Source organism: Engraulis encrasicolus, chromosome 3, assembly GCF_034702125.1.
Source record: "Engraulis encrasicolus isolate BLACKSEA-1 chromosome 3, IST_EnEncr_1.0, whole genome shotgun sequence".
NCBI lineage: Eukaryota > Metazoa > Chordata > Actinopteri > Clupeiformes > Engraulidae > Engraulis > Engraulis encrasicolus.
In genome coordinates this window covers 24625813-24638343 of record NC_085859.1, presented here as the reverse complement: position 1 = coordinate 24638343, position 12531 = coordinate 24625813, and the positions used below count along the sequence as shown (strand labels likewise).

The following is a 12531-nucleotide window of genomic DNA, read 5'->3' as shown; positions in this document are numbered from 1 at the left end:
TCTTACGAGTACCTCTGAGTCCACCCGCAGCTCCTGAAATTAAGTTGTGGACGCCGGGCTACGGGCAGCTTTTGCTGGGCCCGGGAGAAAGTTATCAGAAGAGTTCCCCCCTCCCCTTACAAACGACAAAATGAGGGCCCAATTCTGGGGGCCCCGTCTCTCTGGGGCAAGGGAAACTTTACCACTTTGACCCCTCCCCTGTCGGCTTCCCCGTCTGGGAGAGTCGTGGGGGAGATGGAGAGGAGTCATTCAGAGTTCACCACCACTGGGTTTACTGAGGTAAAAGTGTGTGTGGGTGCGAGCCAAGCCAACAAGCCAGCCCTTGCGGCCGGGTATGAAGAAAGGGGTGAAGAGAGGGTTCAGACAGGAGGTTGTTATGACAACGGGGTCAATCTGGGGCCATAATTAAGTGGAAATGCATGGAGTCAATTCAATGACAAACCAACATCTTGTTTGAAGTGCCGTGCATGCACGCAAAGTATTTTTTTCTCCCCTTCAACTTCTGCTGTGCTGTGTGTGTCTCTCTCTCACACTCATTCAAAGACACACACACACACACACACACACACACACGCACGCACGCACGCACGCACGCACGCACGCACGCACACACACACACACACACACACACACACACACACACACACACACACACACACACACACACACTCCACTTAGTGCCAAAACCCAAATCTTAATCACGTCTAATGAGACTCTCTGGTGTACTTGCCAGCTACAGGTCTGAAATAAGACATCTCGTCTCTGCCTCGGGCCGCATCACACAAAAACATAAATGAGAAAAATATTTTACACGGCATGCTAAAGTTCAACACCCACATTTCCCACCGGCTGCAGTCTTAGGAACTGGAAACTCATCCAGATGCTGTACCGTAGGGCAGGTTACCAAAGCCATTGCAAAAAATATACCACTGGCAAGACATTAAAGATTTCGATATAGAGCAGAGATTGAACATCAAAGACTGAGCGGAGTTGGCACACAGTGCATTCAGACCTCCACATATTGTCCTCACAATCCTGTTCTCACGCATACACTGACTGCATGCCCTACTTTACTTTATTTCTATGCATTATGTAGTACTGTATATGACAAGCAGGGCTCTAAATTATAGTATCACCAACCAACCTGCCAAATGCTGCTGAAATTTCAGTTTGGTTGGTAGAAAAGACGGACTTACTAGCCACTTTGACCCATTAGCGAGTGTGTGTTTGGCTAGTAAGTTTAGCATCTATACCATTTTGGCTGGAGATAAATAAAGTTGATTTAGAGCCCTGATGACAATATCCTTATTGCTTGGTTGTAGGCCTATTTGTTATAATAACAACTGCATCTGTAATTCACATAATATGCAGCTCAAGATACTTCAAACGTTTGGCAGAAATAGGGGGTGAAGTGGCACATGATGCTAATGCATGATACCAAGTTTGCATGCCCCAGGTTTGAGTGCAGCCTGGGTCGTTTCCCAACCCTACCCATCTCTCTCTCCCACTATCTTTCTGTCTATTAAAAAGCCCATATACTATGTGTTTAAAGTTTGGCAGGAACACTAGCATGCTTTATGCTCCACATGCATGGCACATTAGTTGTGTGATGTTATGTAGGCCTACGCCCTGTCTTAAATTAGGCTAAATGCAAAATGAATTTCACTGCAAAATGAATTTCAGTTAAAATGACAATAAAATTGTATCGTATCGCATCGAATGTTTGTATGGTGTTCAATGTTTGTACGTACAGTTTAATGCCATTTTCAGCCATGTGGCGTCTGTCCATGTTCTCTACAGATGATGTCCGATGAAGATTACTCAGACGACGGCATGATGATGGATGAGGAAGGGGAGGACGAGGAAGAGGAAGAGGAGCCAGAGGCCGCTCCCCCCAGCCCCTCCATCTTCTCGCCCGAGCTGCGGGCCGTCATGCAAGTCTGGAACAATTATAAGGCCATGAAGAAACGACGCCAGGCCATGGGGTGCGGCGGTGCCGACACAGGGCCCGGCGATCAGAAGGTTGGTAGACATGGGCGAAGTACACAGTTACTTCACTTGGGTAAAGGTAGACAGATTCTCCTGCTTAAATATCACTCTGCTACAAGTCGCAAGGAGAATAATGTATTAGAATCTTCAACTGAATTACTTGTTTTCAAAAATACTTAAGGTACACTGTGCAGGAAATGGTCAAAAAAGGTACTGCAACTATGCTGCTCATTGAAATTGGGCTGCCTATTGCCAAATTTGATCTTTTCATGAAAGTTTACTGTATAATAATCTAATATTTTCTAGTATGGCCAAAGTACAGTCATTTTTGCAGCTAAAAATGGCTATTTCTGGAAATTCAAAATGGCGGACCATGGAGAAGATCCCCCTTTTCATGTATGAAAAGTGCAATTTTTCCAGTCATAATGAATACTTAGAATTTTATGGTGGTGGTAAGTATTCATGAAAAAGGTAACATTAGTGAATGGGTAGCATAAATTCTGGAAATAAACAACTAAAAATCTCACACAGTGTACCTTGAAGTATTCAAAATAGTGGAATATTGTACCAGTACGTAAGTTGATTTACTTTACTATCCAGCATTACTTGCATAATAGTAATGACTCTCCTGGTCAAATATTAGTCCACATGTAGAAGTTAATAGTTTTTGCAATGAAAATAAAACTTACAGGTTAAAGTACGAAAGTACTTCTTTTTAAAAAGGTTATCATTATTAAAAGTAATTTATTAGTTGATAATATGTATTGTTCTCAAGCAAAGTAGATCCTGGAATATTGCACAGTGCTTGAGTAAATGTATCTACTGTCCACGTCAACACAACGAATACATAATTAATTCACGAGGGCAAAAAGTATAGATTACCCAGGTAAAATATACTCTGCTACAAGTAGGCCTACAAGTCGCCATGGGAGAGAATTGTTTCAGCTGCACTACAAAAGTACTGGTATCGATAATACTAGTATTTTAAAGTAGCCTATTTAAAATGCTGGTATATTGTACTTAAGTACTTTGAGTTGATTTCCGTGGTTACCGTCTACCACTGTCAGCAGGCAGAGGAGGCCCAGAAGAGGAGGAAGAAGCGGAGGTCCAGGGTGCTGTTCCCCAGCGACGGCCGCAAGTTCATGCCCAAGCAGAAGGAGAGGAGCCGGGCCAAGCCCTTCCTCTTCCTCTTCAGCATCATCGTCTTCCTGCAGGTGAGTTCTTTTTTTCTTGGGTTAAAAAAATATCCTGACAAAAAAAATATACAGGAGGCACACACGAAAATATCTATGTGCGGCCCTACCGTGGCCTAAAGGTAGGGCACTAGCTTACTACGCCAGCAACTCGGGTCCGGCCTGGGTCGTTTACCATTCCTTCCCTGCCTCTCTCTCCCCACTTGTTTCCTGTCCTTCTGTCACTGTCACATAATAAAGCATAACCCCCCTAAAAAAAACATGTACGTATAACCAGCACCTGAAGTAGAGGGAAAAAATGCATCTTGTTCCACAACAGGTGTACAACGCGATCGAGAACCTGGATGACCATGTGCTGAAGTACGACCTTGAGGGCCTGGAAAAGACCTTGGGCCGGGAGGTGTTCGGCCAGCAGCGGGCCGTGGAGACCCTGATGGAGCACCTGCAGGTAGGGGTGGGCGATATTTACAAAAAAAATCACAGAAAATTTACCGAAAATTTACATCAAGGAACAATTAGAAGCATACACTGTAAAGCAATGCAAGCCAGTTAAACTTAAAAAAGTATGTTGCCCTGCTGGTCTAAAGGTCCTAAGTTTTGTGAGTTAAAACAATTTGAGCCTTATATTTGTGTCAACTCAAAAATCGAAGTCTCAAGTTGAGTTGACTTACACGGCTGTATTTGTACTTTTCACAGAATAGATCGTATTTTAGAGAGGGCCATGCAAAAATGACAAATGCCTTTTTATTCGTCCACCTTTTATCTCCTGCAGGACTACCTGTCCACCTATTCCCACCAGCGGCCCCTGGCACTGTCCGTGCACGGCCCCAGCGGCGTGGGCAAGAGCCACCTCGGTCGCCTGCTGGCTCGCCACTTCCGCTCCGTGGTGGGAGACCAGCTGGTCATACAGTACTTCACCGCCCACAGCTGCCCACCAGATGAGGACGAAGGTGTGTGCCCATATGGAAAGGATATTATAAAATCATACACAAATTTTGGAATATATATATTATAGATAATTCTTATAAATTTTTAAAGGGACACTGTGTGAGATTTTTTGTTTATTTCCAGAATTCATACTGCCCATTCACTAATGTTACCTTTTTCATGAATACTTACCACCACCATTAAATTATAAGTATTCATTATGACTGGAAAAATTGCACTTTTTATACATGAAAAGGGGTATCGTCTCCATGGTCCGCCATTTTGAATTTCCTAAAATAGCCATTTTTATCTGCAAAATGACTCTACTTGGACCATACTAGTCCAATAATTTGTTTATTTCTTAGTAAACGTTCATGTAAAGATCAAATTTGGCAATAGGCAGCCTAGTTTCAATGAGCAGCATAATTGCAGTACCTTTTTTGACCATTTCCTGCACAGTGTACCTTTAACCATTTATTTCCATATGAATAGGGAAATGGGAGGGTTTTTGTCTGTGTATGTCTAACATTATCTCTTATTGTACTGTATTTTTTTCAGGTGTTTCTTCACAAAATAATTTTGAGTGTAGAAAAGTGCAACACTGCTTCTTATGCCACACTGCTAATTATGTTCTTTTGAAAGCTGATGTTCCGGTCAGACCTTCATCAGACTAAATTAGAATACAAACACTCACAACATCATAACATATCATAACGTTTTCAACTCTCACTCAAAGTTGACAACTCTCACAATAATTCTCAGCCTTGACAGAGTTTGCTTCGAGGTCAGTCAGTACAAACAGGTCTCTATGGAAACGCTGTACTGAGATCATGTTCCACCAGCTTAGCTGCGTGGTTTGTCAAAGAATCATTTTCTTTCTTTCTTTCTTTCTTTCGTTCTTTCGTTCTTTCTTTCTTTTGAGAAGACAAACACTCCCCGCACTACGCGGCCAGGTGCGCGGCCGAGCTGGTCGCCCAGGTGGTTGCCGCGACAACCGTCGCCGAGGAAGACGACCGCATTCCGCTGGTGGTGCTGGACGAGGCCCAGCTGATGCCGGCGGCCATGTTGGACGCCCTGCTGGACCTCCTGAAGCCCGATCAGAGCAACGAGCTGCTCAACGTCGTCTACGTGCTCCTCAGCAACCTTGGCCACGAAGACATCACACGCCACGTCCTCCACAACTCCTCCTCCTCCTCATCATCATCATCCTCCTTCTTCTCGAAGGGCCAGGAGATGGAGATGGAGGAGGCGCTTCGCAGCAGCCTGGCCGAGAAGCAGCACCCGTTGTGGGGGGAGGTGGAGGCGCTGGTGGCCCTGCTGCTCCTGGAGAAGAGCCACGTGGTGGAGTGCTTCCTGGAGGAGATGATGCGCGAGGGCTTCTACCCGGAGCGCGCCCACGTGGAGCAGCTGGCCGCGGAGATGGCCTACTACTCCGCTGGAGGCAGGCAGTACTCCCAACACGGCTGCAAGCAAGTGGTGGCCAGGGTGAACAGTCTGTGAGAGAGAGGGGTGTGTGTGCGAGTCTGTGTGTGTGTACGTGTGTGTACGTGTGTGTGTCTGTGTGTGTGTGTGTGTGTGTGTGTGTGTGTGTGTGTGTGTGTGTGTGTGTGTGTGTGTGTGTGTGTGTGTGTGTGTGTGTGTCTGTTGAAGTATTTGTGTATGTGTGTGTTTGTGTAGGCTATGATCTTGCTGTGTGTATGCTACGTCTCTGTATGGGTTTGTGTCTGTGGTGGCCGGGATGAATGGAGGTGTGTGAATGTCTGTGTCATTGCGTGATGTCAAGTGGTGTAGAGTGTATCGAGGTATTTGTTGCCGTACTGTATGACGTATGTGTGTATATATTATGTTGTGTGTCTGTGTGTCTGTGTGTCTGTGTGTGTGTGTGTGTGTGTGTGTGTGTGTGTGTGTGTGTGTGTGTGTGTGTGTGTGTGTGTGTGTGTGTGTGTGTGTGTGTGTATATATTATGTTGTGTGTGTGTACGCGTGGGTGTGCACGCGTGGGTGTGCTATTGTGTCTGTGTGTGCCCAGGTGTACCTGAATGATTGTTATGAGGTCTAACCCGACAAATTGCATGATCGCTATTGACATTCAGGATTTGACAGCCGACTTCCATTCATGTGTTTTGTAAAATGACAGATGTTTTTATCGTTATTAAATTAGCAACAGAGATACCTCAGCCTCTGACGTATTTCTTTCCGTAAACTTTCGGTTGCATTGAGGGGGTGTCCCTGACGACCTTTCATTGAAAACGCAGCCACTTTGAAGCCACTTCAAACAAATAGAGATGGGTTTAATCAGCGATGTGGCAGCAAATTGTGGGCCCTATGTACAATCAGCTCACAAGCCTCCCACCCCCCCAGTCATATAACTTTCACATAACATCAGACTGTGTTTTGGGCCCCCTATACACATGGGGCCCTGGTGACTTAGCCAGACTTTACCCCCCAGAATGACAGCCCTGCTCTCAAATAGAGATGGGTTTAATATACAAAAGGTGGTTGCTCTTGAAGCTTGACTTGGTGACCTGTGTTTTGTTGCTTGTTTGTTTTTAGCATTTTGGTGGTTAGGCTAACCTGCAAGTCATGCTCCTGCTGCCGTGTGAGACGCCTATCAATCTTCCTTGTTTTTTGTGGTTTCACTTGCACTCTTCTTATGTGACTGACACCCAAGGCTTTGGCTTGTTTTATTTTTCGTTGTGAAAGCACTAACAGGTCATGCAGAGTGCCTACCACGCCTAACGGTACTCGGTGAACTCTAACAGCGTGAGGTTGCCTTAGCCTACGATCCAAAACATTTTGATAGACATAAACCTGCCGACCAACCCCCACCACCACCACACCACACCACACCACCTAAAAACCTCCTCCCTTGTCTGGCTGTGTCCTTGCTAAAAATATTCCCATTGAATTCCTATATGGCCTACAGACAAATGAACGATTCACAGCGTTCATAGTCTGTGTGTGTGTGTGTGTGTGTGTGTGTGTGTGTGTGTGTGTGTGTGTGTGTGTGTGTGTGTGTGTGTGTGTGTGTGTGTGTGTGTGTGTGTGTGTGTGTGTGTGTGTGTGTGTGTGTGTGTGTGTGTGTGTGTGTGTGTGTCACGCAATATTGAAGCCCAGACTAATGGGTTTGGATTGCTTGAACTTGTTGGCAGAAGATGCAGACCTCAATACCTTGAGAAATTAAGCGAGATCTTTACAAAGATGTCTACCTATTTGGAAAACGCTGATATGCACCAGTGCTTTTCCAAAGGTGGTTGTACTACATTGATGAGTCGTTAATTTTTTTGAAGCTCTGGTGGGGTAAACACCTTTCACGGCCAAGGATATAGCGTGACTAGTCCACTTGATAAATATTTTTACGTAAAATATAATTTAGTGTGCTGAATGTTATTTTGAGAGCCACCTTAACATCTGAATTTACCTGTATTTAATGAATGTGGTTGACCACATGGAATTAAAGTGCAGTTAAAATACAGCCACAGACAGTAGATTTCACATGAGATACTGTACTGCTACCTTCACTACTGTACTGATACCTTCACATCATGAAAACAGAGCGAATGCTTTGCATGTACAGTATATAAGTCATATTTTAGGCCTACATTTACTGTATGCTCTACTACAGCGATCCTTTCCACTGTGTATTTTTCTTTCCTGATAGTCACATACTAATCAACCGCTCCACTTCTAGTATTTTTGGAAAAATCTTGTTGCCATGGCATGCGGATGATTGACACCTACAGTAACAGTGGCAACTGACTCACTTAATTTACCCTCTTACCAGTAAGTTCCCACAAGACAAACACAGACGCACACAAACACACACATGTGCACACACACACACACACACACACACACACACACACACACACACACACACACACACACACACACACACACACACACACACACACACACACACACACACACACATACACACACACACACACACACACACAGAAGCTGGTGGTGGCAAATAACTGTGCGTGCGTGGTCGCACAATATGCACACGCATGCATGCACACACACACACACACACACACACACACACACACACACACACACACACACACACACACACACACACACACACACACACACACACACACACACACACACACACACACACACACACACACACACTCAGAAGCCGGTAGGGCAAATAACTGTGCACATGTCGTGCGTGCCAGCAGCACATATGCGCAAACGTATGTTTACACTGGACACATCCTATGTTACCATGCACCAGGGAACACCAAGGAGGAAAATGACAGTACAAACACTGCAAGCAGCAAGTAACCAAAGATGATTCTATACCTGTTCTGTATGTCAGGTAACAAAAACACCTAGCGTGTCCATCCCCACAGCTGAGCGTTTATTGAAGGGTGTGTGTGTTAGAGCCATTTTCTATGTTTAAGTAAAATGTTTATTGATGTACATAGATTTTGTATTTAGAATTTATATTTTGCAGAATTTAAGTTCATTTGGATACTTAGGAATTATTGTATGCATATTCAGTGTAATACGAATTAATTTTGTAATTTTGTAGTTTTACCTAGACACTAGACACAGTGGTGCATTTTGATTGGCTGTTAATATTAATATAAAACCGTCAGGACGCACGAAGAACGTCAGTGTAGAAGCCACGAACCATAGGAGCATCACAGTCTTTTGACCGTCACATTTCAGTTAATTATTAGATAGGAGTTAGGATTCATCTTTTGTTTTGTATGATTTTAAGTTACGGTAAAGAAAGACATCAAACTCAAGCTTTGGATTCAAGACTCTTTATTTCTGTTTTGTGTCGCGTCCGAAAGTACTCAGAGGTTCAAGACTAGTGAGTCACCTCTACTCACAGTGTGTGTGTGTGTGTGTGTGTGTGTGTGTGTGTGTGTGTGTGTGTGTGTGTGTGTGTGTGTGTGTGTGTGTGTGTGTGTGTGTGTGTGTGTGTGTGTGTGTGTGTGTGTGTGTCCGTTTGCCAAAGTGTGCAACTTCTATGGTGTGTTTGGCCACATAATAAGTGACCAAAGTGTGTATGCTACTTGTAAAAAACACGTAAGCCGACAGCTACGTACTGCAGGGCTGTTATTGAATGATGGAGGTGAGAAAATAGGTGCGTATGTGTACGGGGTGCGCATGGGGCAACACGTCATACCATAAATGAGCTGCACGCCCATGGGGACCCGGGTTTATTATTATTATCCCTCTCTCCCACCTACTCCCTGTTATCACACTTGACAGACCCATCAAATAAGGACTAAAACCCCCCAAAACTTTAAAACAAGACAATGGAACCAGTACACTTGACACTTGACAGACCCATCAAATAAAGAGTAAAACCCCCCAAAACTTGAAAACAAGACTGTGGAAACAGTACAGTACCTCACGTGCAGTGTAGGCCCAGTAGTCAACCAGGCTTGTTATTGAAGGGTGGAGACACTCAAGTTCAAGAAGCAACAACGTTATTGTGCACTGCATACCTTGCCTGGAGATAGTCAAGGCTGTTTTGGAAGGGTAGAGGCACTCCAGAGGTCAAGGAGAGGAAAAGTACTGAACAATAACAGTAGACTAGACTACCTGACTTGGAGATCAGGGCCAGTACACGTCATGCCATATGTGTGTGCTATATTGCCCATGGGGACCCAGGTGTGAGTCCAGCCCAGGTCATTTCATTTCCCAACCATAAAGTTCATAAGGGTTGGAGCAGGCGTCACCCAACAGTTTTTTTCTTCCTTTTAAGGGTGCTGACCAAAATATTGTAAAGCTGAAAAATGAAAAAAAGGTCGCACCATGCATAGGTTTCTTTATTACACAGACGCGTTTCAGCGCTCTGCCTTCCTCAGTGTGCGATTTCCCAACCCTAACCCATTTCTCTCCCCTGCTTACTTCCTGTCACCATCTCCGACTGTCCAATTAAGTAAGGGGTCAGCTGGCCTGTGCCCAAGGAGATGGGGGGTGGGGGGCACTAATTTGAATGTATTGAATGCATTTATAATTGAATGTATTGAGTGGGGGGCCCTTTCAGATGACTTTGTCCTCGGGCCAGCCAAAGTTGTCAGCGGCCTTGTCTGGAGATACCAACAGTGAAGGCTGTTATGGAAGAGTGAAGGCACTTCAGAGGTCAAGGAAAGGAAAACTACTGTACAATAACAGTTGACCAGGGCCAGTACATGTTGTATATCGCCCATGGGGACCCAGGTGTGAATTCAGCTTGGGTTATTCTTATTTCCAAGCCATATCCCAATTCTCTCCCCTTACTTAGTTCCTGTCACATTCCCTGACTGTCCAATCAAATAAGTCAAATAAATCAAGCTAAAAAAGTCCCCCCAAAATAGCTAAAAGAGAACCCTACAGTATCCATATTTGGGTACAGTAGAGAGGGCTGTTATTGAAGGGTGGAGGCACTCCAGATCAAGGCTCGACACAGCTACTGTAGGCTACTGCATACCTGGTCCTGGAGATACAAAAACAGTGAAGGCTGTTATGGAAGAGTGCAGGCCATCCAGAGGTCAAGGAGAGGAAAACTACTGTGTACAGTACCACTGTTACCTCACATGGAGAATGGGGCCACTTGGGAGGCGAGCAGGCAGGCAGGCAGATGGCATGGCGTGGCGTGTTTATCCCTCTTCCTTATAATTGCCTCATCGCGTGCAGTAGGCTTACAGAAACTGCAAAGGAGCCATCCCATCCCAGACAGCATCCAGGCAGCAGAGGAGATCCACAGGGGAGAAAAACATTCTTTGCATTTTTTGTTCTGTTTTGTGGCTAAAATGCGGTCTGATGGGTGGGGAAGGCAAGCAAGCACTCAGGCTATGACAGCAGGCCTGTCACAACCAGACGAGCAAACCAGGCAGTTGCCTGGGGGGGTCCAAACTAAAAGGGCCCCTCCCTAGTATTGACTCGTTCATGTATTTATATACAAATGGCTGTCAATGTCAACTTTGTGAGTGTGGCAGCTTTTCAGCTAGGACTTCCAAATACATTGACACGGCCCTGTGTGACCGAGATGTTGTGCTGCTTGCCGGCTGGCACAGCAAAGTGCTTGCTTGGCCACACAAAACTATTTACTACATGCATGCCGCTAGTCTTTCCCACTTAGATCACTTGTTGCCATCGAAATGTTTGTGTTTTGCACTGCTGAACCAGTAGATTACAGACATACTAAATGTATTCTTGGATTATATTCAGATCTCGTTATTGGTTTTAATTTTTACTCTTGTTCTTAGGTACTGCTTGTTCTTCTGTATCAAGTGAAGATGACGAGTTCTGCCTTTACTGTGCTTGCTTGATATCCATTATCCATTTCTTCCATTACCTATTATTTTTCACAAATAAGCACTGACGCACTATACAAGTTATACAAACAATTATTATGATGATTATTGTGATGATGATGATGATTATTATTATTGTATTATTATTATTATTTTATTATTATTATTATTAGTAGTAGTAGTAGTATTAGTCGTAGTAGTCATAGTATTGGTACTGTAGTAGTAGTAGTAGTAGTCGTAGTAGTATCCTAGTAAAAGACAGTGAGGGAATCTTCGTCAGGTTTGTTTACAGAGTTCCCATGTGATGCCCATCACGTGTAACCAGTGAGTGCAACAATAACAAACACAGCAGGCATGAAGCACGAGGCACGCAAGAGTGTTTTTGTTTCTGAGCATGTTTGTGTTTACAGTGGCCTGCATGTGAGTATGTCCATGCGACTGTGTGTGTGTGTGTGTGTGTGTGTGTGTGTGTGTGTGTGTGTGTGTGTGTGTGTGTGTGTGTGTGTGTGTGTGTGTGTAGTATGTGGTGGGCGGTGGTAGTGGTGGTGATGGGGGCGGTGACAGTGGTAGTAGGGGGTGGTTGAATGCCTTCAGCTTCCCGGCCCGGCTCTCTTGTTGGTGCTGTGGTGGAGGGGGCGGGGGGAGGAGCGGTGGTGTAGGGGGGTGGTCACTGGAGGTGAACAAAGACGGCCAGGGGAATAACCGCGAGTGTAAACAGACGGGCAAAAACAAGATATCAAATCTGCCCGACTGAGTCACCGCATTCCTTCGTGAGGAGAAGGAGTTCACCGTGACCCTCCTGCTGCTTAGAGTCCGTGACCTCCAGATCCAGTGGCCTGGAAGCAAGCAAGCAAGCAGGGAAGCAAGCACTACCATGCATGCATGTTTTGTTTTGGTTAGAGATGGGATTTATTGGTCTTTGACGGGATCCGAATCTTTGTGGCTTAGTGCCTAGTCCTTTCAAAGAGCAGATAAAAAATGGCTCTTTTTTCAATTATTTATTCAGTGTTTAGAATGTAATATTTTGACTCCTCCTCTAGGTTATTTTGTCCAAATAACAACTGATTATTCTCATGCTTCTAAAGACCACTTTTGCCACTCTTTAAAATAAACAATTGTGTTTTTTCCGAAATTTAATTACTCGCTTAA

At 44.7% G+C, this 12531-nt stretch overlaps 1 protein-coding gene across 1 annotated transcript; it reads left to right on the top strand.

The window, feature by feature from the left end:
• The first annotated feature begins 1810 nt into the window (after positions 1–1810).
• Positions 1811–5630, top strand: tor4ab (torsin family 4, member Ab). Its single transcript, XM_063194385.1, has 5 exons — positions 1811–2022; positions 3057–3203; positions 3502–3630; positions 3955–4136; positions 5063–5630. The coding sequence occupies exons 1-5, from the start codon at positions 1834–1836 to the stop codon at positions 5607–5609; spliced, it is 1194 nt and encodes a 397-aa protein (XP_063050455.1). The 5' UTR covers positions 1811–1833; the 3' UTR covers positions 5610–5630.
• Positions 5631–12531: the final 6901 nt, after the last annotated feature.

What these genes read in the sequence shown, in the direction of transcription:
- tor4ab (XM_063194385.1), top strand. Translation starts at nt 1,834, where the DNA reads ATGATGATGGATGAGGAAGGGGAGGACGAGGAAGAGGAAGAGGAGCCA. An exon ending in CCCTGATGGAGCACCTGCAG is followed by an intron (nt 3,631 to 3,954) that starts GTAGGGGTGGGC and finishes TATCTCCTGCAG; the next exon opens with GACTACCTGTCCACCTATTC. An exon ending in CCAGATGAGGACGAAGGTGT is followed by an intron (nt 4,137 to 5,062) that starts GTGCCCATATGG and finishes CTACGCGGCCAG; the next exon opens with GTGCGCGGCCGAGCTGGTCG.